Source organism: Anguilla anguilla, chromosome 1 (genome assembly GCF_013347855.1).
Source record: "Anguilla anguilla isolate fAngAng1 chromosome 1, fAngAng1.pri, whole genome shotgun sequence".
Taxonomy (NCBI): domain Eukaryota; kingdom Metazoa; phylum Chordata; class Actinopteri; order Anguilliformes; family Anguillidae; genus Anguilla; species Anguilla anguilla.
Window position 1 is genome coordinate 71,875,215 of NC_049201.1, and position 20,375 is coordinate 71,895,589.

The following is a 20,375-nucleotide window of genomic DNA, read 5'->3' on the forward strand; positions in this document are numbered from 1 at the left end:
GTTTGAAAGAAGGATATAGAATGGCATCCTCTATTGTTTACATGCTGAACAACGCTGAAATTTTTTTTCGGTTACTTAGTTCAAAGTTATTCAACAACAAAATAAAATGTAAGCAGACTAGTTACTAAATGCTAAATGTAATTTTTTCCTGAAAAAAAGATGCACACACATACATGACAGTTTGTTTGTTTGTTTGTTTATTTATTTGCTCTTTCTCCATTGCTTTTTTGTTTTGTTTTTTTGTTTGTTTGTTTTTTGGCTGGAGGAGAGAAGGGGGGTAAGTGGCAGTTTTGGGATGGAGAGGTTTTTTTCGTGCAGGAAAAAGAGGGAAGGAAGAAGGATTGATTCCGAAAGGTACACATAGGCACACACATCCATGTGGAAGAACCATTTATTTACAATCTGTAGATATGCATGTATATGTATGGGCACACATGATTATATTAGTCAAATGAATTGTTAAAATGTTCACACATTTGTTGGATAATCAAATTTTTTAAGGTTTTTTTATTTATATTTACATTTCCAATGTCACACTGTATTTAAAATATAGGAGCCCTCCATGGCGTTTGGCCAATTGCTGTGAATTTTCAAATATATTTTTCTGGTTATGATTCCTTCCAATGGAACAGAAGACGGTTCCTCACAATGACGGACGGACAGACAGACGGACGGACGGACGGACAGACAGACAGAATGGCGCACGGATACACAGACAGAACATGTAAAAGAGAAGGGGAGAGGAGGGCAAATAGGAAGATGTAAATTCATGCCTGAAGACAGTTTGTATTGAAAGATGGCAGTAGAATCATACAAAAAATAAACCAAAATCAGAATGCAGTCACATCAGTATGGACATTATTAAACCTCAATAATGTCCATGGAAAAAAATTGGCTTCTCTCTCTCTCTCTCTCTGTTTATTCACTCATATTTTCACTACTAGAGACAAAAGCTATAGACCACCTTCTCTGAAGCAATATTATTCACTGATTCATCCATGATTCATTAAACTAATTTCATTTTGTAATTGCATGCTTTCAGGATGCATTGAACAGCCACTTATCCAAATGGGTACTCTGGATAAACCGAAGGTCTGATAGCACTAATAATCACATCTGAGGCCTGGTGCTGAAATGCAAGAAAAGTAGTGCCATTCCCTTGTGCCCCTGATATGGACACTGCAAATGTCATCGCTCAGAGTAGCGCTCCAGAAATCTTTTTTTCGACACGTTTGCTAACTAAGCAAATGATATTGCATCAAAAGAAGGTCGTCCATATTTTTTTGTCAGTATCTATATATGCACACAGCCTCCCTTGACACAAATTACAGAGTTTGTACAGGTTTCCATGGTATCCCACCGTTCCTAAATAAATAAATGAACACATGATCAAATATCCAGAGTTTTCCTGATTGTGCTACAATCAAACCAGAAGGCAGTTTGATGCAGTGGACATCACCAGTGCCTCAAACTGCGAAAGGTGCAGCGTCACATAGACTAACCTCTCTGTGATAGGCTGCCTGAAATGTTCTTCCAGGCTCTGAACACAATAGGAAACCAAAGGAACCAATGATATGCATTCTATCTTAATTGGGTGGGAGTGCCAACGGTTTCATAAAAAAATAAACATTGTCCCAACATTGCATAAATAATCAATAAATTAATCAGTTCAAGTCAATGCATTTGAGCTTTTCACACAAATATCAAAAGTGATGGATGCTTTCTGAATAAACAAGTAATATTCATTGCTCGTTTGTCATATTTCCTCAGTGAATCATGCACATAATCTTCCCAAGAAAAACTCCATATTTAAAAAAAAAAATCAACAACCATTCTTTTTTTGTGATGCATAATCTCGTATGGGTACACACACTCGTACAGGTACAATTCAGTTTGTCCCTCGTTCAGTTCATAGTGTGTGCGTGTGCATATGTGTGTGTTCAAGCATGATAATCACCTTGAACAGGAACGAGCCTGTCCAGAGCAGGATGAGTGCCAGGTTGCTTACATCAGAACGTTTCCCATTCACATGGTTCAAAATCTCAGAGTTCCGATTTTCACACAGGCACCTGATCAACCTGTCTCTTTCCTCCCATTCTTATCATCATACTGTGCAATAAATGTTGACAGAACATTAGAATGGGAACCCACTCTAAAAGGAAGTCCAGACTGTGAGATTTACAGTATAAAAATAAATAGACTGCTGCAGTAGCCCAGTAACAGAATTCAGAGGACTTAAGAGGAGAGGCAATTGGTCTTGTAGAGTGTGGAGTATGTACATATGCGTGAGACGAAGGGCATAAGCCCTTAAAAGCTAGTGCTGTCCAGTCTGTTACAATTTTGACTTTTTGTTTTTGCCTGTGAAGAACTCTACTCCATGTGTTTTGCATTCTTTTGCTCTTCGCAGAAACAGCTCCCATCTTTGAAACCTCCATCCGGGTCACAGCAGGACCGGATTCGCGCTTCCACTTTGTCCCAGTTCACAGTCAGTTCAGAGGCACCCAGAACGTTGAGATTTTTGTGGGTCCTTCTCGTGGTCCCTGGTTAGAGCAGTGTTTCGGGGTCCGCGTTGTTTCTGGAGTTTGTTGTGAAAAGTCCTGACTGTTCTGGTCGTTGGTGGGACCGGAGCTTTGGTGGTCATAAAAACAAAGAAGCTCAGAGTAGAACCAGGCGTGGCTCCGCCCAAATCCATTCCCAACCAGCTTTGCGAGAGCAGAGTCTTCTCTGGCACCATTCTACCTCTCCTCTATTCACAAGTATGAACTCATCAATAACGAACAGGATTCCGGAAAAGAAATGCTGGAGCTTCTATTTTTCTACCTCAGTGTACTGTGGTTCAGTGCAAATCTATACAGTGTTGTACAGTATGCCACAGTACACTGAAGTCAAACTCAGCATGCATACCAAAGAAACAACATAAAACGGACATCACTTTTGCAATCCAGTATTGTGCAGCATATAGTAAAGCAGCATACAGTCCAGCCCAGCATAGTGCCGTGGGATAAAGAGTAACAGTGCAGTTTATTATTGTATTGAACCATACTGTTTCCAATGGGCTGTACTGCACTTGACTGCACAATAATGATCGGTCAACATCAGCATTTCTGCCCTGATTCATTTCTTCATTGTGACTGAACGCGAGGATAGCTTGGGCTCATGATACGTTAATGAAAAACCTTCCAGATTTTCCTGTGAGCGTGTGTATATCTGTGTACATGTGGAACTACAAATATGAGAACCACTTCACAGAAGAGTGATCTTAATGGTTGTAGTTCTTTTAAATATGTGCGAAGTTAACTTGGGTGTGTTTCTGTCTGCAATTAAAACATGGTCACCTTTTCATCAGGAATCAGTGTAATCAGAAATATTCAAACTTTGTTAGTGACTTTAGGTATATATATTTTATACACATATACATTTATCATTTTTATTGTATTTTTTTGTTTCATTAGAAAATTATTATAATAATTATTATGTGTCATGTATCATTACTATTATTATTGTATATATGGAATTCCTTCCTTTTATCTTTTTTTAAAAAGCATGCACATTTCTGTCTGTCCTTATCTTTTGGTTTTCTGGTTTATTACTTTTATCCTTTCTTTGATTTTTTTTTTTGCTGTTTTTCTGTTATTGCCCGCTTTTCTTTCCTCTCACTGTTTTTCTTTCATCCTGCCTCATGTTTGTAAATTTCTCGGCTTCCTCCATTTTCTCCTCTGTTTCTCAACTCCTCTCACACTCTCTCCCGGAGAAGGAACTCCCTGTAACTCAGGGACATTTATCTTAAAAGAAAACCATGTCTTTCAAACTAATTTCATCATCCGTCCATCCTTTGCTTCCTCTTCGCACGAAACAGCCTCTGGAATTTTTTTTTACGTCACACAGTCGTCCGACACCTGGAAAGGAACAAATCGGGTGGATTCACGTTTGATAAATACTCTCGGAACGTTCTTCGCCGCGACGCCGATCGGTCTCTTTCCCCGCCCCCTGTCACTCAGTTGGCAGCCGCCACGGCAACCGGGACGTCTTCCGTGTCTTCGCCCTTCCCGTCCAGTGATTGAGATGCGCTGGAAGTGACATCAGAGGCCTTCAGCTCTGCGGCCGGCTCCCCCGGCGCGTGGCTCGGGCTGCTGCTCCCCGCGCTGGTGGCCTCCTCTTTCGGCGCGGGCGAGGCTAAGGTCGCGGGCTCAGGCTCCAGGCACAGCGTCACCTCTTCCTCCTGTTTTTAAAATGAGAATTCAGCAAATTAGTATTGGTGCGCTGTGATCAGGAGACGTGATAAACAGGACAACTTATCACAGTATGCATTTAAAAACAGAATATATTTATTCTTTTATTTTTAAATACACCATTAAATATACAGTATACAATTTAAACATAGGCTATTTTATTCAAATATAATTAACATAATTCAATATAATTAACATAATTTACTATTTTATTCAAATATTCATTAAAAGATAATTAACTGTAAATATTTTAAATATTTTGTAACTTGTTCTGGCCCATGGCATACAACAGATTATTTTCTTCAATTTCCACATTTTCTTCCAGATTTCATGAAGGCCCTCACTAAATAAATCAAAAATACACAAAGCAACGTTGTCTGCTTAAAGAGTAATTAAGACTCACTGTGGCTAAAATTGGTTAAAATTGTGTTAAAAACAGCAGCTTCTCCATAACATTCAGCACAACAAATGAACAGTTCCACCTCCATTAGAATGGACTTCTCTTTAAACTAGGTGTGTCATTTCTGATGTATTCTGCAATTGTGTATTACACTTTATAATAAACGGTACATATATACAGTATATATATATATTGTATATGTAAAATACAATTGCAAAATAACATTTACAATAAACATGGGAGCATTCAAATATAAAGTATACGAAATTGGACTGCTGGATGTTTGTTTTTGGTAAACTGACCATTCATATTTGGTCAAGATTGGTCAAGAATTACAAGAGTGCTGCAAAAGCACTGCAGCTCCTCATTAGCCAGGGAAATGGCTGGGCGTTAGCCATTAAATTTCACAGTTCGTGAAAGACATAGGAATGAGGAACACAGAGACAAGACAACACGCCCCGACTCATCCAGAAAACTGTGCCTACGTGCCGTCGTCACGCGGGACGCTTGAATAAGCCAGCGCCCGGCCACTTGCCATCTTCGGTGCTTATCGCTAGCAATTTGAAATCACAGGGAGAAAATACGGCCAAGCAGGGACTGTCAGCAGCGCCGAGGTACTGCCAATTAAAAAAACCTTTCCTGGCGCCATGGTCTCTCCATCTTGGTCATGCGCTATCAGCTGCGGCCTCGAAGATCACTGTCCATTAGTGACTGCACGGCAGCGACATCCCACCTGGTTACAGAACGCCGGCTGTTAACCTGAGCAAGAGCGCGTTGACTTCCTGCCTGGCCTCCAGCACCGTAACAAGACAAAAGCATTGTGCTCCTGATAAGATGGGGCTCTGTCCTTTGTCTGGGATCTTTTTCATTTCTTTCTTTTTTTTTCTTTTTTCTCCACTCTTATTTTACTCGCCTTTCAATCTGAAATGTCTAATTGTATTTTTTTATTTAAACCTGCACTGTTACAGCAAACCTGCAGTGTGACTTTGAGAGAGGGCAGACCAGATCCCATGTCCTCCAAAGCGTGAGCCACCAGTCACACCTTCACCTCACTCTTCAGTTCACCCGCTACACTGCACAGCCATTACAGTGGAGGTGATTTTTGCAGTGAGGCAGAGAGACCGTTCCTCCTTAGCTGGCACTATAGCCAGTTATCAGGATTCAGTTCAGGACCACGGGGCAAGCCACTACACCTGCTGAGCACGCCACTCGGGGAAACACTTTTTTTTTCCCTGTCTCAGTTTTCAGCAGGCTTGCCGATGTACAGGTTAAATCGCATAATCACCTGTGACCGATTGCCTACTGTTACTAATGAGGTGATTACCATTTCTGGAAAAAAAAAGCTGAAGTCCCTTGAGCATACTCGAGCAAGGAAAAAACGATCAGTTAATCCACGGTAATGCCAAAACAACTCATAACATTCATAAATATCCCAAACACGTGCGCTGTGTTTTTTCAACAGCCACGCGTGTTTTAATCGAGATGTAAATTGCATTTGAGGATCACGGTGCACCTCTATTTAGAACAAGCCTTACCTTGACCTGCTCCTCCTCCTCCTCCTCCTCTTCCTGCTGCTCCAGCAGAGGTGCATTTTCCGCCCCTGCCTCCTCCCCACCAGCTGCTGTCAGGGCTCCTTCCGCGGATGAGACAGCCACATACCCCCCAGCCTCCGCCTGATAGGCCTCGGTCTGCCCAGCCCCCCATAAATCGACGAGTGGGGGATGGGTGTGCGCGGGCAGGCTGTGCACGGTGCTGTTGGGCGTGGCCTGCAGGGAGTGTGTGGTGCTGTGCAGCCTGTGCTCCAGGGACTGGAGAGGGGAGAGGGGAGAGAGTAACACACAGTGACGTAATGCAATTAACGGAGGAACCGGTGCAAAGTGGTGCACGGCAAGGACACAAAGTGCATCTGAGATTTAGCAGCGAACTGGCCATTTATGCTTTTTGCGGTATGAATAAAATATGCCAGAGGTCTTAGCTGACTGTGACCTGTTGTTGCTGCTGCTGATACTGAAGTAGTTGGTGTTGCTGGTAATGCTGTATCTGCTGCAGCTGCTGTAATTGTTGTATCTGATTCTGCTGCTGTAGGCTGAACTGCTGCTGCTGCTGCTGCTGCTGTGGAGACAGGAAGTGGGCCGTGCTCCCGTCGTATCCATCACAGGAAGTCCCGCCCGCCATGACGTAGGAACCAGCAGCAGGGGAGGCCACGCCTGAGGGCTCATTGCTTATTGGCTCCCACGCGTCAGATGATGAGAGACAGTAGAGGCCCTGGGATACATACGTATGCGGCCACACGTCTGCCGAAGAATGGTGCAATATCTGGTCTGAGAAAATGACAGAAAGGAAAGAAAGAGTGGTTAGTTCCTCAGATTCTTCAGGGTAAAGAGGTCTACGTCAGTGTGACCCCTAATACAGGCTTGATTTGATCACAGTACAGTACACACACTTGCCATCTTGTAGCCTTGTACTTATTAAATTGTGTTAACGTCACAGTATATGACATTGAACCTGTAAACCACAATGGGTCTGCCAGGGATGTGCTATTTAAATGGTCAGTGAAACATCACTCTCGGCACGTCCGAGTCTGAAGATATGTTGTACTCTGTGGAATACCAATGTGTAGAGAACGAGGAACAATATAAATTAAACTCCGTATTTGCTGGAAATCTGTGGAACACGGCCAAACAGAGCTGCCACTGGATGCTGGTGGACATATGGCCTGAGACTGAGGATCCAAAGATGCACTCCCAAGAGACTTTTGTATTCAATACACACAGACGCGTGACAAATTAAAGGAAAAACCAACATAAAGACTTAGTGGGGGGTTGGGCCACGACGAGCTGCCAGAACAGCTTCAGTGTGCCTTGACATAGATTCTGGAACTCTACTGGAGGGATGAAACACCAGTCTTCCAAAAGATATTCTCTCATTTGGTGTTTTAATGATGGTAGTGGAAGAGCGCTGTCTACACATTGGTCGAAAATCTCCCATAGGTGTTCAATTGGGTTGAGATCTGGTGACTAGCATATGATTCACATAATTTTCATGCTCATCAAACCATTCAGTGACCCCTCGTGCCCTGTGGATGGGGGGGCATTGTCATCCTGGAAGAGACTACTCCCATCAGGATAGAAATGTTTCATCACAGGATAATGGTGATCACTCAGAATAACTTTGTATTGATTTGCAGTGACCCTTCCCTCTAAGAGGACAAGTGGACTCAAACAATGCCAAGAAAATTCCCCCCATGGAATAACAGAGCCACCAAACCCCCTCACTGTGCCTATGGTTTTTGCACCACTGAACTCTCCAATGTGCATTCGTCTTTGTAATGAGGGGTTTATGCACTGCAACCACACTGTAATATCCCTCTCTATGTAGTTGTCGACAGACTGTTCTTGCTGACGCAGTCTGATCACATCCTACGTTGACATCCTCAGTCATCAGAAGTGTTGCTTTTCTGTTTTTCCTGACATATCGCTCTAATGCACAAGCACCACGACCATCGAATGCGGACTTTCGACCACAATTTTCAATCCTATTTACTGATGTCTTTCCCATAGATCTAAATGCAGATGTCACTCTTCCTATTGAAACACTAGCCAGTTGGACAGTCTTTGTGACTGAAGCTCCTGCCATCTGTGCCCCAATAATAAACCCTCTTTCAAAGTCACTTAGATCTTTTATTCTTGCCATCATGATGATCCAAAATCGAGGTCAACTGGAGTGAGCTCAGTAATGGCAAATGACCTGGTAGACCATGGAAGACCACTGTAGTGGATGCCCAAAGAATAATAAAGTATGAAGAAAAGAAAAACCCCTTTTCAGCAGTGGAACTGATCAAGACCACTCTGCAGGATGTAGGCATAGATGTGTCAAAGACTACCATAAAGAGAAGACTACACCAGCATGACCTCAGAGGGTTCACCACAAGATTCAAACCACTGGTAATCTTCAAGAACAGAATAGCCAGGTTAGAGTTTGCAAAAAAAAAAGTACATTTAAAAAATGTTGAGTACTGGAACAAAGTATTATTAACATGCACCAAAGTGATAGAAAGAGGAAAATGTGGAGAAAGACAGGAACTTGTCATGATGCAAAGCACCCCCCGCCCATCTGTGAAACAGGGTGTTATGGCTTGGGCATGTATGGCTGCCATTGGAACTGGCTCACTTATCGTCATTGATGATGTAACTGCTGACATCAGCAGCAGGATGAATTCTGAAGTATACAGAAGCATCTCATTTTCTCAGATCCAACCAAATGCCTCAAAACTCATTGGATGGCACTTCACCTTGCAGCAGGACAATGACCCCAGACAAACTGCTAAAGCAACCAAGGAGTTTTTCAGGGCCAGACAGTGGAATGTTCTTGACTAGCCAAATCAGTCACCCATCCTAAATCCAGTTGAACATGAAGCAATTACTTGTTTAAGCAGAACGTGTAAAAATTATGCTTCACATTTAAACAAATTTAGGGTATTGGATGAATTGGATTGGATGAATTTTCAACGAATCAGCTACTTCCTCACTGATGACTAGCCACGGATAGTCAACTAAAACTTTTTACAAAATGGCAGACTCCTACAGCTCTGCTCTTTATTTGTTATAGTACTGATCCCAATGTAAGCAAAAGTATCATATTTGTGTTATGAATGGTGCTTGTTTTTACAGTGACATCATCAGAAGGGCTCCAAACAGCTATCATCAATAGGAAACAACAACAATTAGAAGCCATTAAAAATCATTTCGTTGTTGTTGAGTCACAGGATATAATTGACAAATGACAATGCTTTACACTCTTTGTAACCAGTAATCCAATTTCACTGCTATGTTCCTTCAGACAAGCTAATTAATATTTCATTGTGTTATTTCATTGTGTACAGAAGGAAAGGCATTAAATCGTGATAAATAATAATTTGTATAAATTCTAATTTTCTCTCTGTATGATGCGATTCTTGCTCTCTTGTTCCTCTCTTGTCTCCTCACCTTATTGCTGTGAATGAGAAATGAGGTCACAGTTGACCTTCCTGCCTAAATGAAAGGAAATTAAATACCTTCTTTATCAAACACATGACACAAGCAGTCTTGCAGGGTACTGTTGACCTGGCATTTTTACCCAACTCAACCCCTATTCACACCCAGAAATTGGTTTTCTAGCAGCCAGATTAAAAAGTGTTTTAGCATTCAATATCGACCGCACATTTTATCCTTGAAAGTTTCACCATATAAATAGAGCCTTTTTTCTTGCACACATATGCCTACATATGCATACAGTTAACAATGAGTTATTTTGTACACTTTATTGAACCCCATGGGGTAATTTGTTTTCTGCATTTGACCCATCTTCGTTTACTAAGAAGCAGTGGGCAGCTCCAGTGCAGCGCTCAGGGACTAACTCCACACAGAGAGGACCCAGCCGGCTGGGATTCGAACCTGAAACTGCCTTCATGCGAGACAACATGCAACATGTCAGCCACTCTAAACTGTTATCTGCATCCATTTTGTCGCAGTGATAATTATGATTTTCATTAATGAGAATGACTGATAATAAAAATTGTACAGTATGTCCACAGACCCAGGGTGCATCCCAATGGTACAGTTATGGGGACAACTGTAATTATTGTCCATTGCCTTGGCTACTGATACTCTCCTACTATTGTTTACTATAACAAAGTACACTGGAGAAACCTCATTTGTTGTCCAGTACCTCTGCTGGTAAGTCCCTCCTGATGCCGCTCACTTCAAATCAGCGTGCGGACAAAGCCATATTTGTAGTCCAGTACCTCAGCTCGCGATGCTGACCTGATACTGGTTTTATCGTAAACAAGCACACAGGGAATGACCATATTTGTAGTTCAGTACCTCGGCTGGTGATGCTCTCCTGGTTGGCCTCGCTGAGGTGGGCCACGCTTCCCTGGTTGGACCCCGCGCTCAGGCTCTCCCCGTCCATGGAGGTCCAGGCCAGCAGGGTTGCCTCGGAGATCGCAAACTGCTGCATGACTCCTGCAGGAGTGACATGAGAAATAGTGAAAAAGAGAATGGGGCGAGGTGGGGAGAGAGAGAAGAGAGAGAGAGAGAGAGACCAGATGGACTGGTAGAGAGAACGATTCACTCTGTGGACGGCCTGGGTTATTACACACATCCTGTGAGAGAATGATACGAACAGGGTCAGCCTGAACTGATGACTGATAATGAAACACTGCCATAGAGCAAACTGCACATTAGATGTGTCAGGCTGACACAGGAATGAAGGAATTAGGACGCATAGTTTGAGATCATGGGTTTTTTTTTTTCTTTCCGGATCAAACGCCCGACGCGTTCGTCTCTCACCGGCCGCGAAGCGCGCCTCCTTCTCGCCGTCGCTGAGGTCGCTGTAGGCGTCGTTCTCCAGCCTCCTCTCCTGCTCGCGCTGCACGTTGGTCAGGCGGGGACCGGACCCCACGGTCTGCATGCCCCAGCTCTGCCACTCGATCATGTGAGCCACGCGGCCCTGGGCCATCGCCGTGGGCTTCGTCACCTTGTCCTTCATGGAACGCGACACGCCTGAACGTTTTTTTTTTTTTTTTTAGGGTTTCGGGATGGACAGAGCAGCGTAGCGGAGGGAGACAGATGGAGGGCAGAGTTGATAAAGCCAGAGAAAGCAAGGGAAGGGAAGGAGAAAAAGGATGAGACAGTTAAAATATTTTTAAAAAACGAATCACTTTTTCCCGTGCAGATTTTGGGAGAGTGGGGGTGGGGGGCTGAGGTAGTGCCTCACATGGCAATGCATTGTGGGTAATGAGGGCTTGGATTTTGTTTGAGAGTGATATGAAGTTCTGAAATCATGGCTGTACTTCCCATGGTTGTAATGAGCTGGTGGCGGTGGCTAAATAGAAGTGGATGGAGTTGTTTTGTGATCAATGAAGAGTGTGCTTTGGCTTGTTGACATCGCAGTTCACTAAAATTTAGGCTAAACTGTTCTAAAACACAAAGATATCGCCCCTCAGATCTGCAATCAGACAAAACTGCCCATGTACCTTACAGGAAGATAAGCAACATAATAGAAACAATTAAGTTATGTATTTGCTGCCTTGTTGTATAGCATCCTCAATGACACTTAGAAACTGTCACAGATTCATCGCAACAATTAACCCATCCTTGGGCCCCTGAAAATCTCTGTGGTTGATGGGACTGATGATTATGGATAGATATGGGTAATGCAACTTTGAGTTTGACTCAAAAATATTTCCAATGCACTGGACACTACGTTACTACATTAACACCGGCACTACAGTCAGAGACAAAAAAACGAAAATACAAAAACACTGACAGGTCAGACGCTACAATGCACAACAAATTTTCATCACTATTAACAACAAGCCACGTGAAGATGCTTTGTGGGTAGTGCATTTCTTTGTTTCTTTGTCATTCATTGTATCCATCAATGACCATGGCAGTCATTGACATGTATTGTTAGTGAAGGTAGGAAATGATACAGGGTACCCACAAGGGGCCATGTTGGCTCCATCCTAACCTGCTTAGCTCCACGGACTGGAACCAACATGGGGTCAGTTTACCAGGAACAGGACAGACACACACCTGACACACCTGTAAGTGAAGACTTAGCCAGAGCCCCGATCCCATAGGCATTGGAGTTTCGTTTTAGCCGAGGAAGAATGGAGGTGGTGTCTTCCATAGAAAGCTGGAGAAGTGGAGGATATTGGTCGAAGGGTGATGGTGAAAACATTCAGATAAAAGGAGAGGACAGAGAGAATTATAATACACAGGATAGGAAATATGGATGGGTAAAATTGTAGGGGAGGAAATATTGAAGTTAAGAGACGTAGTTGATGGCAAAAATTGAGTAGAAAAAGAGGCAAAGATGTAGAAATGAGAGAATGATCAACAGAGCAGAGAAAGATTGAATGGGAAAGAGAGAAAGAGGCACCAGGTTATTATAGTATATTCAATTTGACAACCTTGACAGGAATACAAAGAGTGCACCCATACATAGATGTCTAGAAAATATCACATTTTCCACCACCATTTTGAAAAACCTGCCCCATCAGCACTGTAGTTGCATTATGGGAAGAGTAGCTTTTGATCTGCAAAGGGGGTGAATACAGATATTTTGAGAGAGAAATAGAGACGGGTTAATACGGTGTAACGGCACGCTGACTGACTGTATCGAACATTACAGTACACCAACACTGTACTGAGAGAGAGAAAGAGAAGAATTGACAAGGGAAAGGGAGTGAGGGATAATGCAGGTTATCTAAGGTGTGCAAAAAAGAAAAAGGGGAGATGAAGGAATGATAATCACAAGGACTTACATTGATTCCTTCCCATGAAAATTCTGTACGCCCATGCTGAGAGAGAGAGAGAGGAGGAGGAGGAGGGGCAGGAGGAGGAGGAGGAGGAGGGGGAAGGAGGTAAAGAGCAACAACAAAACAATAGAAATAAAAGTAACAAGTTGAAGAGGAGAAGGGGAGAGCGGGGTTGCGATAGAAAAGGGACAGATTTTAAGGCATGCAAAGAGCAATAAGAGAAGTAGAACAGGAAGTAGAAGGTACAGTTAGAAGAATAGCAGAAAGAAAGAGAAAAACAGAAGGTGAAGGACAGAGGCAGAGGAGAGCAAAAGATAAAGTGACAGAGAGAGGAAGGGATTGAAAGACAGATCAGTTCATAGTTATATAGCAGGGTGAATATGCACTAAGTAATGGAGTCTCTCTTGTGATTTCTTCTAGTAGTATCACGTACGCTGTCCTGCCCCTGGAAATGACCAGAGAGGTCATGATAGCAGTTTCATTCATAGAGAGAGGAAAAATGATGAAGCTTACAGCAGCTGTATAGTCCTTGACTAGCTGTATTACAGCAGTAGTGTCTGCACTACTGTTGATAATACTGCAGTGATTATGAAAATATCCTGCAAAATAGATATAAGAACTGTTATATCTGTTATGTGCAATTCAGCTTGTGTTTTTATTGCGTGTTGAAAACTACCCAGTAAGACTAAACCTTATTCATCCACAAATTAAACAATAAAATTAGTTTCAGGCTGGGGTTCAATTTTTCAAAGACTTAAACTAACACACTGAGGCGGCGGTGGAAAATTAGGTAAATTTGCTCTGTACAACGCTTGTTTATTTATTTATTTATTTTAATTTTTTTTTTTTAACGCTTTGAGCTTTCATGCAGCTGTGTACCTCTCCATTCAAAAATATAGAAAACAGAAAGAAGTGCACGATCAGATGGAAAGTATTCCCTGAGCCGGCTGCATTTGCAAGCCCATGATTTTACAAAAATTAAAAAGTGAGCGGTAGTGACTGACTACAAGAAAGAGCAGACGGGGGGGAAAAAAGAAAAAAAAAACAAAATGGCAAAAATAAAGAAGCAAAGAAATTAATGCCTCTGCTTTTTGGGTGCGGCATCGCATGGGTGCAATCAAGAAGAAAAGAAGTGGAGGGCTGGGTTGCGGTGGCAATAACAGCAGCGGGAGATATGGGGCCAATGTAGCAATGACCGTCATCACACTGGAGCTTTAGTGTGGTGGAGGTAGTCCCGCCTCGCCAGCATGTGCACATGCTCAGCTATCAGCAGCAGGGACGCCATTAGTGGTTACAAAGTCGTAGGCTTTCCGTATGAACTGAGGCTCTTGTCGTCTGTGAAACTGCGGTCCCTTCGGTGGGCATCTTGGCTCAAAAGTGCCCACGCACTTCAGTGGCGCAGGCCTCACCACCGGCGCTCGGATGTCGCGGGCGCCAGCTTCTTGAAAGCAGGGCGTGCTGTCGCAAAGTCAGAACAGGACACCTAAAAGTAGCAATCACAGTGATTTACATAGAAAAAGGCCTGACCTACCTGTTCTCCATCTTTCTGTACTGGAACACCATCCGCCGCTGGGGAGAAAGGGGTAGAGGGGGGGGGGCTGTTAAAAACTTTTTTTTTTTCCAATTTAATGAATCGGACAGGACGAACACAAAGTGCATCAAAGGGTTTACATTCAATCAAGCTGAATATCAACACTACACTTGCGCTCTTTACAGAAGCTTCTCAATACAGCCCCAGTGAATTTCAGATTTGGTCAGTCAGAAAAAAAGAGGACCAGAAAAAGAGGAACACCTACAATACATTCTCCCAAATTAATTAATGAATTGTATCACATTTTCCCTCACTGTCCGATCCTTATTATAACATGACTTAATTACAAAGGCCTCTCTGTTAATTAAGCTTAAATACGGAATGGTCTCTGGGCAATTTTTTCAATCAGAGCACAGTCTCTCGAGACTACAGTTGGTAATTTGAAAAAAAAGGAGGATGGCTAAATTGAGTCGGTTTAATTTTTTTTTCTGATATTGACTTAAAAATGAACTCAGCTGACACACTAGCACACAAAGTCCCCAACTGACAGCGACACCCTGACACACTGACCCACTGATAATGCCGGTTCTTCTGCTCCTGTTGTAATAACCACAATGAATTCATAAATGAAGGGGGATGGCATGCTCAATACCACGAGCGCAGCATCCAGCTCCCAGGGACTCAATTCCGTCGGGACTCTTGCGTTAAGAAAAAAGGTCTCACACAATGTCTGTCATAACATCTGACCCTCCTGTCTGCCCCACTGTACCCTGAACACCTGAAGTCATCTTTACATGCTGTGGGAACGTACTGGAATAGAGAGAGTTCTGGTGTGGATTCCATGTGATATTTGCCATGTAAACATGACTTTGGATGTATGCTATCATGACTACCAGGACTATCAGCAGAAATGCTGTTTCAAAGGTAAAGTAACCATCTTAACACAACACGAACTACAGGCCCAAGCCCAATGCATTCCATATAATACTGCAGTACAGATGAGTGCTTTATACAAATGCTGCCATTTTCCTAAAAAGGAGAAGCCATCACTCATGCTTCCAATTTTGTCCATTAAAATCCAGCCCTCAACATACTGTATGTTAGGTTCAGGGTTGCAATAATTTTTTTAATTGCTTGATATACTACTGAATTATTTTCAGATACGTTGTCCCTTGCTTAAATTTGTGGACATGAAGCTGTTGTTGGAAACAAAAATATAATTTTTGATTATGATTATTTTAGTAGATCAATACAAAATATTAATGGACATCTAGAAAATGTGTAGGTGCTGATTACACACATAGATTGTATACATTTTGAAAGGCAAGTCGCTAAACGAATATAAAAACAGAATTTCTCAGCGAATAAAGCCGCCAATGACTAGCCACACGGTCATGTGTGATGAGCCAGCTCCGTCTCTTGTTCTGTCCTCCTACACATAATCCTTCCCACTGGATACCACCCTGAGGGCATGCAGCACAGCGGCCTTAGCGACAGCGAGCGGCCGTGCGGAACGGGAACCTGCGTTGTCGTCTGATCGGCAGCCCAACCGGGATCATCCTGACGGATCCACACGGTTCGGACACGTGACCGTCATCTATCTTTGGTTATCCTCCAGCGAACAGCGATTCTAGGGCACATACTGACACACACTGACGTCCACCCTAACGCTAACTCGGTGGGAAGTCTGCGGCTTGACTCATCTCGTCCTGGGTCCTCTTGGCCGGATCGAAACAGAAAGAGCAACTGAGCAAGCGCAGATGATGTAAGATGTTGTGGGTGCCTGTGCTGCTGCTGATTTTTCAGCACCAAGAGTAGCCTACCACCAAGGTACTTCTATCCCCATGTGAAAAAAAGTTTACTTCAGCGAACATGTAATGTAACTATATAAACTTCCAAGTAAACTTCAAGCATGCTAGTTATACTAGAATAGGCCTATTTTTTCACGTTGGTCTGCTCTTGGGAAAAAAGTAACACAGGCTATCATTACAATACATTATCAGTTCCATTAATTTTGCAGACATTCTAACCCACGGCGACTTACAATTTAAGAGAACGCAAGTGCATTAATCTGATTTATTAGAGGAAGAGTAGCCTAGCCTATCATCCTTGGCGAACAACATTCCCAGCGCAGCTAGTGTACAGTGTATGTAACAATCACTAAAGCAAATTTGCAAGAAAACTCTGCTAACCAAAAAATTACAGATCTATTATCAGGTGCCCCTTGTAAGAAATTAGACAAGCATTGTTTTTTGAGTTGTCAATTTGGACAAGTTTTAATCCATTAAAAAAAAACAAAAAAAAAAAACGTACTATTTGGGTAAAATAAAGACCGTAAGAACACCTTTTTGATAGCATAATCTAAACTGCTGGCAGTCCTGCCAAATAACTGTTCCTTGCTGATGGTGATTAAGTTAATCATGCTGATTGACTGAAGGCTAATTGCACAATAATGCAAATTCAAATAACAGCATTTACATTAAACTGTTTCAACTTTTATAGTACATATAGTACATTACCCATTCTCTCTCTCTCTCTCTCTCTCTCTCTCTCTCTCTCTCTCTCTCTCTCTCTCTCTCTCTTTCTCCCTCCCTCTCTGTCATTGTTTATATCATAGGTCTCATGCATCCAGGCCCAAAACCTCTCTCTTCTGTCCTCTCTGTCATGGTTGCTGTGCGTGTGCGTGTGTCTGTGGATGCATGTGTGTTTCAATCATCGGTCGATCAGTGTGTCTATCAGCCAGCTGCTGTGTCTGTGTTTTTAGTCAGAATTTCAGTCAAGCAGCTTGTGTGTGAGTCAGTCAGTGTGTCAGTGAGTAATTTAGTGTATCAGTTGGGTGTGTGTGTGCATGCATGCGTGGGTGTGTGTGTGTGTTGTGAATGTGTGCGTGCGTGTGTGCATGCGTGTGTGTGTGAATGGGTGTGCGTGCATGCATGTGTGCATGCATGCGCGCGTGTGTATGTGTGTGTGCGTGCGTGCATGCATGCGTGTGTGCTTGTGCGCGTGTGTGTCTGTCAGTCAGTCAGTCAGCAGTTTTAATCAAATCAATAGCAGGGAATCCCTTTGTAATGTAATATCATAAACACACTCAACAGAACAGGAAAGTGAGTTTAAACACAAACACTGAGGAGAGTCAGTGATACAGGCTAACATTCTGGAGGCTTCTCTCCAGAAACACAGGCCGGAGGAGACATGGACAGACCACTGAATAAATTATTTAAATGGTGTAACATTTGTTTACCACCCAGCAACTCTCCCTCACTTTGCTGTCATATTGCAGTAAATAAGTGGCAATATTTGCAAAGTCAGCCAGAGAAAAAGCTACTCGGCCATAATCACATTGCATTCCCATAGTAAAATGACAGCATCCTGCAAGACACCTTTTACATGTACAGAATTAAGTCACACACAACCTATACATACAAATAAGATTGTGTTGCGCTGTTGAATAGTATTGTGGCCGCTGCTTTTGTTCAGATGTTTGTTTTCAAGATGTGGCTCCTTAGTGCAATAATATAAACAGTGACTCACACATGCCCACACATCTAGAAGACCAAGTGATGTTTGGACCAATATTTTTGACCAAAGTTTAGCAGATGTTACTCATAAAATTAAGCATTCAGAATCCTGGAAAAACCACAGTTCAGTAGTGGTGGACTGGACAGCCCTGCAGAAACCTGTTTATATAGAGTATGTCGATATCAAGCAGTAAAACCACGCTCACCAAGGCTAATATCCATATTGCCCAGTGCCAGCTTTAGTAGAAGGGTATCTGCACCAGCATAAGTAGTGTGTGTGTGTGACCTTGTGTTTTGTAATTAGAGGTTACAATGGAAATGCACACAGTAATAATATTATCTGTCAAATTTGCCTCACTTGTGCGTAAGCGTATTCCAGTGAACATGTTCACAGTCCCCCATGATCTCTCCTTATTATCGCTGAACTCCCGTAGCCATATATGGCTCAAAACGCTGGGAATTACGTATACAGCGTGCAGTAGTGGAGCCAAACATGCAGCTCCAGTCACTGTAAATTTACCTCGAGGGCAGCGTGTAAATAATCTTCTGCTCAGCCGTTTGGCTCTTCTCCTCACACCGAGTACGATGTTCGCAGATCCATAATCTATTCGTATTGTAACACCGCAGAGCATTCTCCTGTTCTGTTATAAAACGTATCTGAATGTGCTCAGCCTTATTTTGAGCACATAGGTATTCACCACAACTCTCTGTTACCTGAACTCCTGCATATTAACATCACAGCAGCTACTGTAGCAGGGAGACATCTGACACCTGACTTAACCTCACCATGCCGTAAATATATTCCATAGTAGGATTTACCTCCTTTTACAAGTCTTTCATTGACTACTGACTTCATCCTTCTTCTAACAGTACTTCATTCTAATATTAACCATTTACTACTGTACATTACATTTCCACGGGTATTAGCTCTACTAGATTATCGTGTTCAAAGCAAAATGCATTGTTTCATCGTATATATAAATATAGCTTTACTACAAAGCGCTACAGTTTCCAAGGCTTTCCAAAATACCGTATTACCATATCATTACTGTGTGAATAATCACTTTTTATTTATTTAGGGTTTTGTTTGAGCAGCAATAAGAATTTCAGATCTTAATTTGCCACAGTTTATAACCACATGGATGTATGCATATTACAGAATGGTCAAAAATCCATAAAATGTAACTATTTACTTTGTGCAATAATCACATCGGGCATACATTATTACATTAGGTAATAATTCACAATATTATGAAATTAATTATGAAATTAATTATTAGTACTGTCTGTTACTTTACCTGAAATTCAGTGTAAACCAGAATTTTGCTATATGCTATTGGTTAGTTTCATAGACTTTTCAGAACAGTCGGCATCAGTATCCTTGAACGTGCAGACATGGGTTGAATTCTGTATAGCTCTAACCTGAGCACCACACTGCACACAGTCATTTCCTCACGTACTCTCCTCCCCTCTCCCCCTCTTTTCTCCCACCTCCTTCCGCAATAAAATTCAGCATGCCTCCCCACTCGGCTTCCCCCTCCATCCATCCCAACTGTCTCCATTTCTGCTAGCAACACGACACCATACAAACATCTCCAACAATAGAATTCCCCCCGTCTTCCGTCTCCCTCCATCTATCGCTACCTGCAATCACTGTAAACAGCCTCTAACATTATGTTGCAGTCTCCCTGTCTCTCCTCCTCCATCCCTCGCTTTCTCCCTCCCACACTCACACACACGCAAACACACACACACACACACACACACATACTGCCGTAGACATAAATCTGGAAAAATAAATGCACACCAACACACTGCAAAACACCACATTTGAACCCGTTAAGTCTCGGACATCCTGACACGCGTTACGCCGTGCGCTACTTTACCGAGTCATGCAAATCTCTCCCCCCGAAGCCGATTCCCCCAAGTATCGCAAATGAGGATCGTTATCCGACACGGTATCCCTCAAACCCACACCTCCTCCGGAACGAGGTCCCAGTCCGTGTGAAACCCCCATCTCCCACCTCCCCCGAAAGAGCAGCAAACAAGAGAAATCTTACTGAGGGTCCTGGAGCCGATACATCCCATGATTTTTTTACAAAGGCCCTGATAATAAGCAAGGAAGCGTTACCCTTTCACCATACATTCTCTCTCTCTTCTCTCTCTCTCTCTCTCTCTCTCTCACTCTCCGTTGCCCTCCCTCCCTTGCGTTGAGATTCTCTCTCTCTCTCTCTCTCTCTCTCTCTCTCTCTCTCTCTCGTTTGCTCTCCCTCTCGCTCTCTTTCTCTTTCTGTCTCTCTCTCTCTCTCTCTCTCTCTCAGTGCAGTATTGGTGTACTGTAGCATCCAGTCAGTGTGTCTGGGTTAGATGCAGGGATATAAGAGTTAATAAT

The 20,375-nt window shown here is 42.7% G+C and overlaps 1 protein-coding gene across 7 annotated transcripts; it reads right to left on the reverse strand.

Annotated features, from left to right (window-relative positions):
• Window positions 1-176: 176 nt before the first annotated feature.
• Window positions 177-20,206, reverse strand: fam131bb (family with sequence similarity 131 member Bb). Of its 7 annotated transcripts, none has more exons than XM_035391711.1 (9): window positions 20,044-20,206; window positions 14,466-14,503; window positions 12,941-12,976; window positions 12,216-12,309; window positions 10,959-11,171; window positions 10,491-10,631; window positions 6,616-6,950; window positions 6,165-6,437; window positions 177-4,219 (listed from the first exon to the last, which is right to left on the reverse strand). In XM_035391711.1, exons 1-9 carry the CDS (start codon window positions 20,069-20,071, stop codon window positions 3,995-3,997), a joined length of 1,383 nt encoding a protein of 460 aa, XP_035247602.1. In that variant the 5' UTR covers window positions 20,072-20,206; the 3' UTR covers window positions 177-3,994. The 7 variants fall into 7 exon arrangements, with proteins under 7 accessions (XP_035247602.1, XP_035247593.1, XP_035247643.1 ...); XM_035391702.1 differs by having other exon boundaries at window positions 12,207-12,309; window positions 20,044-20,205; XM_035391752.1 differs by lacking the exon at window positions 20,044-20,206 and adding an exon at window positions 19,870-19,888 and having other exon boundaries at window positions 12,207-12,309.
• Window positions 20,207-20,375: the final 169 nt, after the last annotated feature.

What these genes read in the sequence shown, in the direction of transcription:
- fam131bb (XM_035391702.1), bottom strand. Translation starts at nt 20,071, where the DNA reads ATGGGATGTATCGGCTCCAGGACCCTCA. An exon ending in TTTCATGGGAAGGAATCAAT is followed by an intron (nt 12,310 to 12,940) that starts GTAAGTCCTTGT and finishes CCACTTCTCCAG; the next exon opens with CTTTCTATGGAAGACACCAC. An exon ending in AGGAGGAGGAGCAGGTCAAG is followed by an intron (nt 4,220 to 6,164) that starts GTAAGGCTTGTT and finishes TTTTAAAAACAG; the next exon opens with GAGGAAGAGGTGACGCTGTG.